The sequence below is a fragment of the Polyergus mexicanus genome, unplaced genomic scaffold (assembly GCF_030449975.1).
Source record: "Polyergus mexicanus isolate NDT 795.1 unplaced genomic scaffold, iyPolMexi1.0 SCAF_2, whole genome shotgun sequence".
Lineage (NCBI taxonomy): Eukaryota > Metazoa > Arthropoda > Insecta > Hymenoptera > Formicidae > Polyergus > Polyergus mexicanus.
The window spans coordinates 9,044,557-9,062,962 of NW_027223322.1; the positions used below are offsets into that span (position 1 = coordinate 9,044,557).

Genomic DNA, 18,406 nt, shown 5'->3' on the forward strand with positions numbered 1-18,406 from the left:
AAGCAGTGGTATCAACGCAGAGTACTGGTACGTTTTCCTGTGGATGTGTACTTACTTAGATTAATCATAATAATTAAACAATGAAATATGTAGATAAAATATTTTATGTCACTGATCATCTCATAATGATAATATATTACTTTGCATTATTCTATTTCAGATAATTCTATGAACAAATGTAATAATTGAAAATCGTTCAGAATAAACATAATTTTATATAGTTTTTTCACAGCACTATCAATCTTTAACAAGATAATTTTAAGATTGTTTTAAAGTCGTACAAAGAAATGTCACAACTTTATTAAATTTCATAATAAAATGAAAAGAGAGGGAAAGAAAGAAAGAGAGAGAAAAAATTTTCAATTTTTGTATTGAAAGATCCCTTAGCGAGAGAGAGAATCTCGTTAGTAAAATTTCTGTCTTCGAGAGATTCACACAAATTTAAGGATACATTTTATAGAAATTCCATTAAAACTCCAACCCACATATTACTCGTACTACATCATTCACAGCTTGGAATCGTTTTCTTGCTTGTAAGAAGGATCAATTTTGACATTTTGCGCAGACTTTCGCTCTTCTAGATTACTCAAGTTCGGCGAGCTCCTGGTTTGATCCATCATTGTACTTATCGCGGGTATGTTGTCGGTGGTTCTTCTGCGAAATTTTAACGATTTACCGGATAATTTCGGCCATTGGAGGCCTTTTTTCTTCTTGAAATCGCTAGTTGATTGGTCTGTCTTCATCATCAGGTATTTCAAACTACTCGAACAACTCGGTTCGCCGTCAATTACAGGCATATCAATCGCTTCTGGAATCGGTAGATGCTGGCAGAAGTCTTCATTCTGATGCGGAGGACCGGTGTTATCGTATTCTTCCTGCGCGTTGTCACAGATATCGGATACATCGTGCAGCTTCTCCTTGGTGAACGCTGAATTTACGACACCTTCTTGATCTCTGTCGTTCTGTGACGAGACGCTCGATCGTCGTCCCTCGGAATCCTGCGTGGAAGATTGACGGAAACTTTTGAACGAGTCCTTCCTCCAGGGACTAGCCGCCTCGAAGATGATCGGCATAGAAATCGGCGCCTGAATCGACGTCTGTGAGGGATGCGAGATATTCATCGTGCTCGGCCAAGGATGCATTACTGGCTTGGACGGGAAGAAGGATTTCCCGGCGCGAGACGCTGAACCCTTCGCCAGAGCGGAGAATTTCCTGACGGCCTCAATTATGACGTGTCGATGCTCCACCGGTGCTTCGACCGGTTGCTCTTGCCCATCCAGCTGCAGAACCGTTTCGGAACAATTGCCAGCCATCTTCGCAGATGTTGCAGGGGACCCGCTGATCTGGCTAAAACAAACGAGTCTAACTTAATAGAGTTCCTGTGTCGCATCATTTTGGATGCACGAAGCTATTTATATTAATTATTCATTCATTATTCAAGAATACAATGTTTTAAATGTATTTTTTATAATTGACTGGGAAAAGAACATGATGAATTTGTAATACTTTATGATTAAAGTAGCTATAGTTATTTATTTTATCATAATTATAATACATCGGTATGCGCTTTAATTATAGTTACTCAACCGTTTTAAAACAATTGCGAGTCAATCTTACCGCCTTTCGTTCATCGGACTTTCGTTTGGATTCGCTAAACTGACGGTGGAAGCGCGAGGTGTCGGAATACTCTTACATTCCTCCTCTTCTTCCAAAATTTCGGGCAGGAACATCATTTGTTTTTCTTCAGGTACTCTAAAAAGCCAATAAGAACCATTGTCGTAATTCATCACAAAACAAATCGTCAAATTTTAAATATAAAGTTATATTTCTTCAAGATTCGTCAAGACAAGATTTTCAAGACAACTTGCAAAGCTCATGTTGAGAGAAATAGAAAGAGAAAAAGCAACTTTATATTAAAAATCAACAATCTTACATTGTAAATAGACTCGATCAGCTAGAACTTCACAAATATTGTTGTAAATTGTACATATACGAAATACTAACGTCATATTCGCTACGCTACCGCGATAGGTTTTCTTCTTGTACGACGCAGCCGCTTCCGTATATGGCAGGCTTATATTTTCGGAGTCGTAATAAATGTCCTTGACGAGTGGCGGACAACGGTTCATCAGCGTATCCACTCCAAGATACGACACCTAGTATTCGCACATAAATACAACTACGCGTAAAAGTACCGACATTTCCCGAAAACAATCTTTAATCGGTTTCTACCTTTACATGACGATCGATCAGCCAGTTCAGCTCAAAATCCTCGTCATCATCTCCGAAGGGATTTATCAGCTGTTCGGCTACCTTCAACAGCCCCATAAAGAAAAAAAATTGCAGAATCGTGAAGATGGGCATGTATTTATCTATCTTTAATTGGAATTGCTTTTCGACACCGTCAATGTATTGTCGGCCGATCAAGGCGACCGCAAAGAAGCTGTAAGTAGCAAGCGTCACCACCTGAGTGTACACCAATGGAATTGATACCCAGTCATAACTCCACAGGAGACCGCATTTTGTCCGGAACTCGCTGAATTCCTGCAAATAAGATATGCTTAACGAGTACGAAAAAAAGGCTTTACATTTATTAATGTATTTGAATAATTAAGTGCTTTAGCTAGCAATTATCATGTTGCTAAACAAAATTTAATCACGATCAAAAATATAAATGCAATTATTTCATTCAATTGTTATATTGAAAAAAAGTCTGCTGTTAAATTTCCTCATGTACGTCATACTCGCTGACTAAGTTTATCGTGCATATTAAAATTGACTTTTGCTTATAACGTGCGAACGCATAATGTGACTGAGACACGTGTGCCTAATCGCAAAAAATAAAAACGTGATTGATAGACCGCGACACGTAGGTTTATGACTATTTCTAATCGGCTGTAAATCGACTCGTCGTCGCAGTAGATGCTCGTAAAACCTAATCATTCTTGCACCGAACGATTGATTTCCTTAGTTATATTTTTATACAATATCACATTATATACGCGGTGTTCCTAAAAGAAAATTAAAACGGCAGAAAGAAACAAAAAAAATATGTTCGATACAGACGCCGATTATGTCTTTAAAAAGCTATAATATTTTAGATAATTTTATTTGCTTTATTAGTTGAAAAAAAAAACTATATAATAGAAATTAGAAACAATTTTTACGACGGCATTAACTTCTTTAATTTTAACACATAGCATTGATATAGTATTATTATTTTTATTAATGTTTATATAAAATATTTTTTTCTTTTTTTTTGTGGTTTGTTAGAATAATGAAAAAAATTTTCGTCGATTTATGAAGATGTTAAGCGAATAAATGTAAGAGACATACATGAAGTTTGTATTTGTACCTCCATAATTAGCTTTAAACCTTGCGCGTCAGGTAGCCTGTGAGTCTTGCGTGCCTCCTTGAGAAGATTAACGAACCATGTACACGGTATCCAATAAGTGTTAAACTCGCTACTCGGCACCGACTGGTATAATTCGAGCTCCAACGTGGTCATGAAACCTGCAAGATGCTCGTTAATTTTTAACCATCATGAGGACGATGATCAATTCAGTCTTTTCATTGTAATTTACCAGAATCAACGACGTGATCGAGAGTGGGGAATCGTCTCTTCACCGCCGAACTGATGGAACGTAGGACAAGTATTAGGGAGAGGTTTAGGTAACGCATGAGAGCCCTACGCAGCATCCGACTATATTCGTCATTTCCGCTGACGTACAGTGCTACGAGATGCATTATCCTGTAGGAGATAAAAAAATGAAACAAAAACCTTACATTTGCATTTATTATAGTTTATTTTGGTAGTATTCGTTTCCCCCAAAAATTTGTTTAAAAGAATAGGAAATATCTGATGTTCCTCGCTGTTGAAAATTTAGGAATCAAATTAAAAATTTAAAGTATATTGTTTAATAACTGTTTCCAAACTCACTTGTCAGGCCACGGTATTGCTTTGTATTGCTTCCACCATCTCTGCGCCACATAAGATACGTAAAACCCGAGCACGAAACTCAGCGGGATTAATTTAATCAAGGTGTCGCAGTAAATAACAACTTGCTCGAATTCTCTGTAATGTGTTATGTATTACAATAATTCTTAAAAGATTACGAAAAAAAAATTTAACAATAAGTTAGCTTTGAACGATAAATACAATATGTGCGACAAGATAATTAAAATAATTAATAATAAATTTTATATATATATATATATATTTAGCTTGTATATTAAAATATAACGGAGTGTCTACCTTTTTTGTGCGTTATTAAAAGCATGGCGATAAAGTGCGGACACGGCGCCGAAGAAAAGCAGATAAAGTAGCAGTTCCCTGTAGATGAGCTTGTACAGGGAACCACGCCACATAAACAGAAGCCTGGTGAATCCACCGCTGGTGGAACTGGCGACCTCATACTGATAAGAGACCGTCATCTTTTATCCATTCAAGAACACCGTACCAATTTCTTTTTATTTTTATGAACGATGTGCTCGCGAGCACGTTGTTACTCATACTTCCAGAAATTTTCGCCTCCCGAACCTAAAAGCAAAATTATACACTGCAGTTTACAACTGCAACATGTTTAGTCATTGAGACACTTTTGAAAGAAGTTGTACATCCAAAGAGATTTTAATTACAATATTAAAATTTATTTATTATAATCATAAGTTTGTAAATTAATTAATTTTAATAAATAAAATTAATTTCTTTATAAACTAATTTATATAGAATAGAATAAAATAGACAAAAGAAACAGACACGCTTCCAAAGTTTTGTTTTAAATCTTGTTTCAATATAAATAATCGAAAATTTTATATATATATATATATATATATATATATATATATATATATATATATATATTTCTAAACACATACATATATATGTTTCGCATAAATAATTTCTAACTTAAGATGGACAATAGCTATTGTACCGAAATGGGCTCGTATCCTAACGTAGAATAATCCGTTTCAAGCACTAGTCATTTCGAAATAACTTATCGTCGGAGCATCGTTTCTCTGTTAGATATTAATACATAAATAATATTTAGTAATATATTATTACACATATATTTCACATTTCTATATTTTCAATTTTTATTATTTAATTACGTACCAACTGCAAACGAATGTTAGCTCAATCTTCAGATATAATGATCAAACAGCTAAAAAATTCCTGCAATTAATGAATAACTGTTTTGAATAAATAAATATATATATATATATATATATATATATATATATCACTTTCGGTTTTAATCTTGTCTAAAATGACCGTGTGTGAGGGTGTTAAATGTCAGTTTACGATGATTTACAGCGCCCAAAACAAATCATTCGAGCAAAGCAATCCATCAAAAAGAATTCATTTAAGAGAAACGACGATCTTCTCACGATCCAAGATCATCGTGATGACATTGGTAATATGTGCGATCGCATCATTCGCTAGAAATATCCAGGATGCGAAACCTCAACTAGAAACGGAGTAACCTAGGCTTAGATATTGCATCCGTTTATACTCCAATGCTTTGCCAATCAAGGTCATAGTTCAAACACAGCTGTATAAAAGATTTATCATATTTACCGTATAAAAGATTACGCTCCATAAAGATAAGACTAATAAAGCTAAGGCGGATAAAGTCATCTCATTATGACATTATGAAACTCCCGCGCTATTTAACAAATATTTAAATTTCATCAGTGAATACAAGGCAAATATAAAGACATTATGGGACTCCCGCTAATTAACAAACACTCAAACTTCATCAGCAAATATGGAGCAAATATAAAATTCCACATGGCGTGTAAAAAGAAATTCTTTTGTGATTAAACATTTATTTAATTAACTTTGATCAAATTAATGTTGTATTAATTTTGTTACGGTTTGGATCTGTATCATTCTCGGCGCTTTATATGCGTATTTCGTCATAGCTATGAGCTGGACGGAGTTTCAGAATGCATCAGTATGACGCCAAAAACAATTGCGCACGTCACAATTGAAACGTCATCGCCTAACTACAAATGGTGATTGAAGATTGCTGGCGTGACTGCATTTTTTTTCTGTCGCGGGATCCATCGTAAATAATGGCAATGTGTGTCTCGGGAAACGCGCCAGTAATGCGACGTAAATATAACTTTGGGCATTAAAGTAACCACGAGGTGTCTGGGTAAACACACAATTTGTACGAGATTTTTGCGCGACCTTTGCGGCTGCACTTCAGGATGCACCTTGTCGATCGATGCCTCGAAAATGCATCGCGAAGCGCAGCCAGAACGATGCAGCAACAATTGTCATCGCATGCTTGGCACTCTAATTGTCGACTATTTGGCTTTTGAGTCTTTCCAAGTATCTGAGAGTGAAAGACAATCTGAGATCTCTTGCAATTTTTACTATCGTTATTTTTTATGCTATATATAAATATTCCAAATATTAAAAAAAAAAAATTTGTTTTGTGCGAGAAACGCATCATAGTAATTGCAATATTTCTGCTTCCTTAAAAAACTTTTAGACTTATATGTACATTACATTTAAGATATCAATTTAATTGTAATAATTTCTTTTGTTTGATATTTATTTTTACATGTTTCAAATATAAAAGTTTTTTTTAAATTATTTATATCTACATAAATACACATACACTTGTCAAATATATAAATTAATTTAAAAAATGTGCTTTAGACTTATATATAACTGCGTCTATTATAATCAAAAACTTTTTATAAATTTTAATTAATAATTAAAAATCAAACTCAATATTAAGACAATTAATGTTTTATTATTTGACTTTAAGTATTAATACCCACTCAAAAATAACGCTCAGCAGATCTATAATAAATTAACTTGTATAATAATTTAACCATCTCATGACGTTGAATCATCTGGTCAGATATATCGCACGTATTTTTCTTTCACATTTAATGAAATCATGATCTTCATCGGCACGCGTGGCATCTCTTTGCCAACGAGCTGCATAATATAAAGTAGGTGAGATAAATTGCTTCGCGTTTTTGGCTCAAGTATATTCGATTCTATGAGTAAATATGTCTTCGATGTAATAGCTTCATTTTTAGTTATTTGTACCATATAATATTGATGCATCATGAACACGCCGTTAGTAATACGCGTAAAGAACAACGTCGCCGAATCGTCTGACGATTGCATTATATTTCCGCGCGACCTTACCGAAAATACCCGCGACGAAAACCGCGATCATGGACAAAATGCGAAATTTAGAATTTCTTCTCGAAGAAAGACCTTTTACGCTACCGATTTAGCTTTTGATTAAAGATCGAGCTTATCATTCAATACGATACTTGTTAAAAATAGAATTAAACAAAATTATTATATATATAATAATTTTATAAATACAATTGTTTAAAATGCTATGTTAATATCTTTTACAAGTAAATATTATTAGAAACAAATAATTAATTCTCTCGAACGTGATTACTGTATTGTATAGGTAAATTTATTTGTAAAATAAATACAGGAAAAAAGAGAGAGAGAGAGAGAGAGAGAGAGAGAGAAATGCAGTTAAAATGCAAATATAATATTGGAAATAAAAAGTTTAATAAATTATTTCTTTTAATTGTTTCAAAAATAGAAATACATTTGCCTTAAACTTTACATTAAAAAATCATATTTTTTAATTTTATTTTTATAATGTTAAATAATAAAAGCACAATGTTAATTACTCATTCAATATGCAAAAATAACATAATATTAATTTAAATTGCAAATGGTGGAGTTTTAAATTAGGGATACGATATATGTTACGAATTAACATTAACAAGTAGCATTAATGTCGCGTCGATATTTGCTATTTCATCATTTTCCAGACATTACGTATTAATTACGCAAAGCTATATATAATTTGTGCGCTATTAGTTAAAAATTTGATTATTTAATCTTAGTTTTAACACAAAGTATGTGAATATATATTGTTATAAATTTTATCCAAGTAAAATATAAGAAATCCTTTTTTAAATATTTTATTTATAAGTAACTTATGCAAATTTCTAGTGCGTGAACAACGTGCACTTGGTAAATTATTTATAACACATGATTGTAAAACCAGACATTACGATTTAAGTCTTGACCACGTTGCATTGATAATAGACGCACGCCAAAAAGTAAACATTCTCGTAAATATTTATAACTTCGCGAAAACGAATACATAAATTATGAATAAATAATTTCTTTGAAACCTTTCTGTGCTTAACAAGTATATTCTTACGTATCTCGCGCATTCAATCTGATTTTATTACAAAATCCAAATTTTGTCTTACATTATAGATGCAATCTATTGTATTATTTTACAGTGTAACATACGAAGGAGTGCGTAATTATAGCATGTCTTCATATATAGCAATATGTTTTTCTATTGTCATGCGAGATAGGCTGAAAAATTAAAGACATGATAATCTTGACTCACCGTGTAAAATATTTTATCAGTCGTAACTAATGCATTTGTTTTATCTTTCTTCTTGCATAAAACCATTTTTCATTGCGCACACAATGCGAATATCTGCTTATCGTTTTCGCATTTGCGCATTGTCGCTTTAAATCAGACAAATTAAACGACCCGATATAGATGTCTCTTCCGGTTGTATAATTTACGAAATCAGCTGGTTAAAGCAGCGGCCAATTCAAATATGAGCGACATGAGAATTAATTTGATCTTCGTTAACTGTCACAATTAATAATTTCTGCACGATCTTTTGGCATTGTTAACAATTTCTGAATTCAGTTTCTTTTTTAATCTTCCTCTCTTCTCTTCCTCTGTAAGAACACTTCTTATAGTAGAAATAAATATTCTCTTCACTTATCAAAACACTAAATTAGAAGCTTATTTAACAATCTTTTTGAGTTATATTTTTTCATGACAAATCACATGTACAGCTTCTAAAATTAACATATGGTTATTTCTAAGTACATGCTGTGTTGCTTATAAGTCACAAAATATAGTAAAAAGTTGTTTACTTCCAATATTAAAACGACAATAATGTATGTAATTTGAAATCACAGTTTCAGTAGAAAATTAATAACGTTTAAAATATCTTCTCTTTGCCGACGTGTCTCGAATGCACATTTTATCATTCGGTCGATATATTTTTTTCTCGTTCTCTATTTATAATTGAAAAATCTCCTCGCAACCATTTATCCATGGCTTTTCTTAAGAATAGATCCAAATGTTTCAAATTTCTTCATAAACGCGTTTAAGGAACCCGAACCAAAACTAAGATTGCACCAGAAGTAATTTCCACCTGCGATTTCCACAGCGATTGGTTACGAGAATCGCGAAGCCGTCTCACCGAGAATCACGAGCCGAAAACTCATCAATGGAAACAAGTGGGGATCGCGATTCAAGATATATCGAAGGGAGACATTATCGCGTGGGTGCGCACTTGGCGCTCGTCGATGACGAACTGGTCGTCGCGACTGAATCGAAATGCACGGCATACTCTCATAAAGACGACGGAATATAAAATATTGCAGTTGGGCGCGATCGCGATCCGATGGCAGTTGCCCAAGATCTAAAAAGGGTCGACTGTCAAGCTCACGCACGTAAAATGCACGTGCGCTTTTGCGGAAGCGTCCAGCGCGAAGTCACCCTCCGAAGTCAACCCTATCGCTTTACAAAAGAAGTGTCCTCCTACCTCTTCAAAATGATGGATGAGAGAGAAATTAATAGCGTTTTTGATTCGCACAATCCAATCTAAGCGCAAATAACGCTATAATTCAAGATACGTGTAAGAAACATCCAAAAAATATCAGAAATATTAGAAAATATCTTCTAAATGTTATTTATAATGTTTTTTGAACTCTTGTTTAAATTAACGAAGTGCAATCTTCACGATTTCATATTTCAAAAGATTTATGCATACCTGCAATCGTAAAAATTAAAATATTTTATTGGATTAAATATGTATGTGTGTGTATATATATATAGATATACAGAATAGCCTACGTAAAATATTACAAGCCAATAATTCTAAAAATATTTATCGAATCAAGAAGTTGTTTATGAAAAAGTTTTATGTATTCAAGGGCCTTTCTAACTACGTAAACATGAAGTTGCACGTGCTCCTCGGCGGGGAGTAATATTTCAAATGGAACCCCCTATAAAATGTTACAAATGTTTACATATTTGGATTCTACAAGAAAAAACAAGTAAATTTTATCTGAAACATTTGTTTGAAAAATGTTTCTATCAAAAGTTATAATCATTTAAACTTTAAAATAGAATGCATATATCCAAACTAATGATAAAATTATAAATTAAATGGAAGACCATAGTTCTTTTGTTTTCTTTTTTACTTTATTAAATGTTTGAACTATTCTCATTTAAACATTTATTAATTCTTTCCATGAAACTTGCGCTAGCATGATCCCAGAAATACTATTTAAAGTTAGACAAAATTTTGTAGAAAGAATTGAAATAAGTATTTAAATGAAAATCGACAACAGTTCAAACATTTAATAAAATAAACTGTAGGTCCATATATTTGTGGGAAACTATAAAAAAGCGCACACTGTAGATATATTTCTAATTAAATAAGTTGCGATTTTTAAATCCATAAGATTCTATTTCGGGGCTACAATTTTTATATATATAAAAGTCGTAGTATTGAAATAGAATTTTATAGGCTAAAAAACCGCAACTTATTTAATTACATATATCTACGGTGTGCGCATTTTTATAGTTTAAAAGTATATATTGTACTTTTTTAAATTGTCTTTGCAGATATTTTACTAGAGACACATTTACATTATGCATAAATTTACCTGCATAACAAGAAGCTGATTTTGAAGATTCAAATATATATATATATATATATATATATATATATATATATATTTTATTTTTACAAAAATATTCTCTTGATACTTAGAAATCTAAATTTGTTTTCGAATTCCTCTACAACATTATTAAAAAAAAAAGTTTCCGATGTGCCTCCAAGAATTTTTTACTTTTGTATATAATATAAGATTGTAGCATTTTTATTATTATTTATTATTATTTATTATTTAAAAAATAAATAAAAAGTGGATTGTACCGCCAACTTGTAACATATTTATAAATCTGTTGAGCAGCAGAGAAAATTCTCAGTTATATCGTCTTGTCAACACTCGATGTTGATTTGTTGGTTCTAAAGGTAAGGGCCAATCACGTTCGATTGCTACTGAGCGGTTTTCTCTGCTATTACCGATAATGTAGAAGATGATTATATTCTCTGAAGGTAATATAAAAGCAGTTTTTGTTTTAAATATAAAATTTTTCGTATAGATTGTGCGCATTTCATTTCTATCAATTTCTGTTGCTATACAATTATAACCTCTAATATATTGTCGGCATATGAAATACAATACAAAGCAATTCTTCTTTTATCATGGAACTTGATAAGTCTATCTTGATGCAAAAGCAGGTGAAGGACAATTCGGATGATTTACAAAGCGAGTTTTTGGACTTGAAAAATTGGGAAGAGCAAATGAAACGAAAGGAACAAGAATTACTGAATGAACGTACTGGACAGGTATTTTGGCAACCAATAAGTTAATAATGCAACAAATGCAATAATATATTTCTGTGTGTTAAAAATATATAATAACTAAAAGAATTATTCTATTAAATGAATAATATTACAACATAGATATAAAATCTTTATAACCATATAAATGATTTTAAACTATACATTCATATTACAAGTTTATTCTAAAATTATTAAGATATTTAAATTTTAGATTTTATATTTATATATAATATTAAATGTTGGCAAATATTGTAATCCATATTGATAATACATTTAACTTATTTAAATGTATGTGATACAAGATATATAATACATATTCCAGAAAGTTCTGCCTCCAATCAGAAGTAGAAATAAGAAAAAATGCATGATAAAAGAAAGTAAAAAGACTGAAAATTCCAAACGAATAAAGTCTTATGATTACGCATCATGGGAGAAATTTGATATTGTAAGTGATATTTATATTATATATCATTCAAGTTCCTGGTTTAAAATTGTTGGGGAAACATGAAAAAGATTAATATTATTATTGTAACAAAGGACAAAGCGTGTAAAAAATTAGATGAAGACGAACAATCCAATGATTCCTCGGATGAAATCATGTCTAAAGAGGAATTGGAAAAGAATCACAGTAAAGCATTAGAACACAAAAATCAAGGCAATATTTTCGTGCAACAGAAGAAATGGGATAAAGCAATTGCCTCGTACAGCGAGGCAATGAAAATTTTTCCTTACGATGCTATATTTTATGCCAATCGTGCACTTTGTTATTTAAAACAAGACAAGTAAATCTTATGCCTTAAAAATTTAATAAATTTAAATTATATTAATTTCTATAATTTATATAATTATTGAATACATTATATTACAGCTTGTATTCAGCAGAAGCAGATTGTTCATCTGCAATACAATTGGACGAGACTTATGTCAAAGCTTATCATAGACGAGCAACAGCCAGAATAGAATTGAAACAGTATAAAGAGGCAAAGGAAGACATAGAAAAAATATTGATATTGGAACCTTCCAATAAGGAAGCAAAGACCTTGCTTAGCCAAATTAATAAGCCACTTGAAAACTTAAAAGTATGTATTTTTTATTATTGAATTTAATATTTATTAATACATTTTATTTATTTCTTAGCCGATTATTATATCTGGTGAAGACACAGCGAATAATATACCAATAGAGAAGAGAATTGCTGAGAAGATGTTTGATAATGTAAAATCAAGTAAAGAAATAATTGATATTAAGGAGGATAAAAATAAAAAGAATAGTGTAAATAACGTAGGAGCTATTCCAAAATCAACAACCATAAGTCTAACAGAATCAAAGAGAGATTCACGCATTCCAGATTGGCTACCAGAAAAAGATGATGTTGCAGTTGTAGAATCTATTGAAAAACCTCCCCATTTACGTTCAAAAGTAAGTTTGCATTAATATTATATAGTATATATGCAATGTAACTACATTTTACTATTAATTAGGAACCATTGATAAGAATACCTGTGCAAGAGGCTGATTTAACTAAACCTTGTGGAAAGGGAAACCATGATTTCCTTTTAGAAAAGGATCATGCAATTAAAGCATCATGCAATAACGATCAGCATCAAGAATTATTAAATATAAAGTCTGATAATACAAAGCATAAAGAAAGTATTACAAAACCTAAACCAAAAGCAAACATTGAAAATATGGAGATATCTCCCATCCCAAAAACCGCAGTCCAATTCGTAATAAACTGGAGAAGAAATACTTCATCTGATCTTCGATACAGATATTTAAAGGTAACTAATAAACTTTTCACACATTAAATATGATCCATATTCAAGAATTTAAAGCAAAATCAAATTTTTTTAGCAAATACCATCGAATAACTTATCAAAAATATTTCAAGATTCAATGGAAAGTGATATTTTTAGTGATATTTTAGCAATACTCAAAACAGAGTTTATGAAACGGAAAGAACCTATATTTCTATATCTAAAGAATATCAGCGATGTTAAAAGATTTAGAGCTCTCATTATGTTTATCAGTAACATAGAAAAGGAAGGTATTATATATAATGATATACATTTATTTTTCATAAATGATTTAGAAAGTTTAGTAATATGGAATTTAAAATACTTTCAGATTTGAAGCTCATGTTCTCGTACTGTAAAACGTCAGAGAAGATATCTGAGGAAGAAGTTACAGAATTGCAAAATAAATATGAAATTTAATAAGATATAAATGTTAATCTTAAAAAGAAGTTTTCAATGTGGTAAAAGTAGGTAAGTTGTATTAAAGCTTTGAGGAAAACACAGATTACACACATAACATACAGATTTCCAAAAGTTTTATCTATATTCTAAAATATATATAAATATTTACAAGAAATACACAAATGTTATATCTTCAAATGCTACAATGACATAATAGATAAATAAAATCATGTTGTACATAAAATATTTTTTATATCTGAGCTATATAATTTATAATGAAAAATAGTTAATTATATATTTTCGATAGAGTCTGTAAAGATATATATATTTACAGTCTAATACACAACAGTAAATACGCGCATTATAAATTACCATTAAGTAATCGATGAATTTTTTGATCATTTTTCATAATTTGTGCCTTTACTTGATATATCTTGTCCAATTGAATCTTCATGTTATCATCAATTTCTTTCAATGTTCCTTTCATAGGCTCTATCATCTCTCCTGTTTCTCTGAAATAAGAATTCTCATTACACTATTAATTAAATAATATTAATTAATTAATATTAATTTTCATATTACAAAATAAAAATTACTAAGACCGCTTATATTGCAAGTTTTATATGTATATATTTTTATTATATAGTTTTATGTGTATATACTTTTCTTCTTTTTCCAATTGTTCATTTAACTGACGATACTGGCTTCTCCAGTCCAATAGTTCTTTCTTCATCATTTCTATATCTTCCTGATATCAAATAGGATTTTGTAAAAAGATGTTGACTACTGTGTAAAAGTATGCATATAACATACTACCTGTACATAATCTAACAATTTTCCTAGAGGATTCGTCGCACGCGTCAATGTTTGTATAGCTCCACGTAATTTGTCAATTTCCTTAGATGCTGCTTCTCGATCACGTTTCGAACCAGATTCCCACGCCTATAATCGAATATATTTGATAACGGACTATTCAACGTTTCGCAAAAAATACCACAGAAATTATACTGCACAAAAATGTAGAAATAATATATTTCAATACTTCTTACAATGTCCACTTTCTTCGGTAATACATCAACATTGTCAGTGTTGACCAATTCCCTTTGGGTCTCTAAGATTTGTGCCACCAGATGCCCGTGCTCCTGCATCAGCTGATTATCTATCTTGTAATCTCCATTCTCTAAATTGTCGCCACTGCTTCCCTTAGTTTCCACGACTACCATATCTTCAGCATCGTCGTCATCCTTCAAATCAGCGTTCTCTACAATAACATTGATATTTCCCATTGGTGTCCTATAAACCGTAATTTAATATTATACTTTTAATGTAAATCATTCCTTACAAAATAAATATTGTATCACCATCTTACTGTATCTCCTCATTGACAATGAAATCTGTCTTTGCTCTCATCCTGGGAGCAGCTGGCCTAACACTAATAGGTCTAGCGCTAGGCGGTCTTAAGGAGGTTTTAGGCCTTGCGTTGGATTGCTGCAAAACACTGAAACAAGCATCAAGTTAAATATATCTACCATATATATATATTATCAGTAAGAAATTCATGTATTCAATTTATGAATTTGAATACATTACGTCGTTTCAGTAGTTTGATTTTGAGAGCCTGCAAGTTCTGATATTGGCGTTTGCTCGCTCTTCTCAGCACTCTGTTGCCGTTCTTTAGTTTCTTCCGATATTCCATTTTTCTTAGTTTCTTTGTTATAATTGCTCGTTTCTAATTTATTTTGTTCTTCATTATTAAGAGATGTTTCTGAGGGTAGATTCGCTATCTTCTCTTGCGAGCCATTTACTTGCGCCGAACGTCTTATTTTACTTGAAGAACTTCGATGTTGTACTTGTTCTTCTTTCATTGATTCAGCTAAGATTATAGAATCCTGCTTTACTTTAGCAGATGAAGAAGACCTTCTTTTTTGCGCCGAAATAGAAACTTTATCCTCGATTGGCTGAATATAATAAAAATAAATAATATTAAATGAAACATATAATTTAAAGTGCATGTTTTCGAAAAACGAATTGTTTGAATTCTAGAATTAAGAGACAATTTTTTTTTGTTTTTCTTCAGTAAGTACTTTGTGAATTTTAAATAATGCAGAAAAAAAAACAAAACTTTTTCAATTCTATCTAATAAGTTGGCATGATTTACTCCATAAATTTTAACAATATTTAATTAAGTGAGATTTATTTTTTATTTATTTATTTTTTTTTTTACCTCAGCCGGTGGGATATCTATGGCTTCAGCATTTTTCAATTTTTCCTTTTTGTTATTCTCTTTTCTTCCTTTCTCATTGGATTTCTCATTGATGCTCTTTGCTTCACCCGATACTACTTTTCCTGTGCTAGATGATCTTTTCTTTCGCTCCGTCGAGACTTTATCTTTCTCCGACGATTTTCTCGTTTGCGATGCCTGTCTTGGAACAGGCTTTTTTGAAGTTTCCTCTTTAATTGTAGATTTCGATTTTGATTCAGTTTTTGTTTTTTTCTGCAAACTTTTTTTATAATGCTCGATCGCTTCTGCGCTACTGATCTAACATAATAGATATATTATTATTTAACATTTAAAAAAAGTCTATCTAAAAATATATTACTTTTTTATCAAGAGATTTTCCAATAGCTTGGAGCAATTCATTTGTCTTTGTCGGCTCTTGTCCGGAAATGATCTTACTTGCTCTGACCATTAAATTAGCACCCGAAATTAATTCTAAAACACATTAAATATTTACATATGTATTTATTATAACGATAAAATGTGATAACATAATAAAGTTACTCACTAACAACATCAATGAGTTTTGTCAAGAAAGCAAGCTTTGCTTCTTTATCTTTTATGTTATCCGAATTTAACTCCTCATCAGTGAACAACCCCTTCAAAAAACCTGTCTCTTTAATAATAGCCGTTATAATATCGTGAAGGAAACGAAATGGCGGTTTTCGGAGCAATTTCTCGGTTAACGGTGGCTTCTTGAAATATTTTCCGAGCAGATCTTGTGTTTTCTTTATCATTTCGGGTCGCACTTCGTCCGTCATTGTGAGACTTCTTTTTAATCATGCCCAATATGTACGATATTCGCGGTGATCCTATTCAATGTAATGTCAAACGGTTGCTAAGCAACGACGCACGTGAAAACGGCGATCAATGGATGCGTTCCATTTGACATTACGAAAATTTTGAAGCGTTTTGAAGTTTGCTTGATCAGAGTAAATAAATTTTTTCTCCCTTCGTCCTGATTGGCCAATCAAACGATTGGAAACTTTTGTAGTGTCAAACTGATGCACACGCTAGAGATTTTAATAGTTAGTAAATTTAATGATGGCAGTACTGCTACTACTATCGTCTAGTGACATTGCAACATTTTTATCGGAGTAGTAGTTTGTATAAAAGCAAGGAATTTATCCTACAAACATGAATGTTTTTAATCTATTGCCTGTATTTTCACGGTAATTATGACTCTCTCACTTTAATTATTTATATAATAATATTTAAATAGTTAACAATAATCAACTAACCAACAATTGTTGAGAATTTGCTAATGGTATAATTTAACCGAAATTGTATTAGAAATATCTGTGTTACAAGTTTGATATGTAGACATTTATTAAATATATTTACTTTCTTTTCAGATTATCTACACATATTATACCCGGTATTCGAAATATATCGGCATGTACAAATCCATTGTACTTCAGAGTCAGTAATGCGCTCATGTAAGTTATCATAAATCTTGTCCAAATGTCATTGTAATATTTGCAGTGTCAATTATACATGTACTATAATTATACTGTAACTTTAATTTATTCTACAGGGGAGAACCATTGAAAAAAAAGAAAAGATTAGATCCTGCGATTATCAGAGCACGAGAGGAAAGAAAAAAAAAAAAGATAGAAAAGCAAATTCGTAGGTTAGAGAAGGTTGCCAAACAACTGAAACCAATCCCTGAGATAGAGGTACCACTTAAGTTAATAGATGAAAGACCGTAAGTCTCTCTTCCTCTTTCTCTTTATACATATTGAAAACTCATTATTTGAAATTAATTATATATGAGACAAATATAATTAATGATGTGTTTTAATTTTATATTAATTATGTATATATAATATTAATTGTAGAAATTAATTTCAGACAAAGATTGCGATTGCTTTGTCTATCAAAGGAAGAACAAGAATCTAGAATCTTATTGCAAAAGGAGTGGGCTAGATATAAAACTATACAGCATTTAACTGATGTTCAGGCAATAGACTCTATATTTTATTCGCAACAGAGAGCACTTGACGAACTTAAAGCAGAATCAGAAGAATTATATCGAGAAGCGATACAAGTAAGTAATTAATTATTTAATTTATTAAGGAAATTATAAAATTGCATTATTCTATTTTTGATAATACAATGTAATCAATGATGTACATTTATATTTTTAGGTAGATTTAGGACTCTTGCCACATATAGCTAAAAGTCCGTTAAAAACACCAGCAATAGAAAATTATGATAGCCCGGATGGAGAATACATAGACACGACTCGGAAATATGATGGAGAGGAATGAGAGATTTGTTGCTGTATAAAGAACGAATTACACTCTGAAAATTTGTATGTAAATAAAGCATATATTTTCAGATCATCCATTGAAATATGGATTTACACATTTAAGAATATTATATAAGCTTAATA

The 18,406-nt window shown here is 31.3% G+C and overlaps 4 protein-coding genes across 7 annotated transcripts; 2 read left to right on the forward strand and 2 right to left on the reverse strand.

Moving 5' to 3' along the window:
- Positions 1 to 356: 356 nt before the first annotated feature.
- On the reverse strand, positions 357 to 9,424 carry LOC138942113 (bestrophin-4). Of its 3 annotated transcripts, XM_070312173.1 has the most exons (12): positions 9,265 to 9,424; positions 8,433 to 8,779; positions 5,117 to 5,176; positions 4,935 to 5,019; positions 4,256 to 4,540; positions 3,941 to 4,075; positions 3,585 to 3,751; positions 3,356 to 3,513; positions 2,233 to 2,544; positions 2,005 to 2,156; positions 1,618 to 1,752; positions 357 to 1,347 (listed from the first exon to the last, which is right to left on the reverse strand). In XM_070312173.1, the coding sequence occupies exons 5-12, from the start codon at positions 4,432 to 4,434 to the stop codon at positions 507 to 509; spliced, it is 2,079 nt and encodes a 692-aa protein (XP_070168274.1). In that variant the 5' UTR covers positions 4,435 to 4,540; positions 4,935 to 5,019; positions 5,117 to 5,176; positions 8,433 to 8,779; positions 9,265 to 9,424; the 3' UTR covers positions 357 to 506. The 3 variants fall into 3 exon arrangements, with proteins under 3 accessions (XP_070168274.1, XP_070168257.1, XP_070168266.1); XM_070312156.1 differs by having other exon boundaries at positions 8,433 to 9,424; XM_070312165.1 differs by lacking the exons at positions 4,935 to 5,019; positions 5,117 to 5,176 and having other exon boundaries at positions 8,433 to 9,424.
- Positions 9,425 to 11,317: 1,893 nt separating this feature from the next.
- On the forward strand, positions 11,318 to 14,032 carry Spag (RNA polymerase II-associated protein spaghetti). The gene is made up of 8 exons (XM_070315828.1): positions 11,318 to 11,535; positions 11,855 to 11,977; positions 12,070 to 12,314; positions 12,401 to 12,611; positions 12,670 to 12,951; positions 13,014 to 13,313; positions 13,387 to 13,579; positions 13,660 to 14,032. The coding sequence occupies exons 1-8, from the start codon at positions 11,392 to 11,394 to the stop codon at positions 13,746 to 13,748; spliced, it is 1,587 nt and encodes a 528-aa protein (XP_070171929.1). The 5' UTR covers positions 11,318 to 11,391; the 3' UTR covers positions 13,749 to 14,032.
- Ift54 (intraflagellar transport 54) lies at positions 13,968 to 16,821 on the reverse strand. 2 transcript variants are annotated; one of them, XM_070315826.1, is made up of 9 exons: positions 16,517 to 16,821; positions 16,331 to 16,443; positions 15,955 to 16,269; positions 15,321 to 15,688; positions 15,100 to 15,228; positions 14,780 to 15,023; positions 14,547 to 14,672; positions 14,393 to 14,478; positions 13,968 to 14,242 (listed from the first exon to the last, which is right to left on the reverse strand). In XM_070315826.1, exons 1-9 carry the CDS (start codon positions 16,767 to 16,769, stop codon positions 14,092 to 14,094), a joined length of 1,785 nt encoding a protein of 594 aa, XP_070171927.1. In that variant the 5' UTR covers positions 16,770 to 16,821; the 3' UTR covers positions 13,968 to 14,091. The 2 variants fall into 2 exon arrangements, with proteins under 2 accessions (XP_070171927.1, XP_070171928.1); XM_070315827.1 differs by lacking the exon at positions 14,393 to 14,478 and having other exon boundaries at positions 14,099 to 14,242.
- A 257-nt stretch (positions 16,822 to 17,078) lies between these two features.
- Mrpl40 (mitochondrial ribosomal protein L40) lies at positions 17,079 to 18,356 on the forward strand. Its single transcript, XM_070315838.1, has 5 exons — positions 17,079 to 17,180; positions 17,364 to 17,447; positions 17,546 to 17,716; positions 17,863 to 18,058; positions 18,159 to 18,356. The coding sequence occupies exons 1-5, from the start codon at positions 17,146 to 17,148 to the stop codon at positions 18,279 to 18,281; spliced, it is 609 nt and encodes a 202-aa protein (XP_070171939.1). The 5' UTR covers positions 17,079 to 17,145; the 3' UTR covers positions 18,282 to 18,356.
- The last annotated feature ends 50 nt before the right edge of the window (positions 18,357 to 18,406 follow it).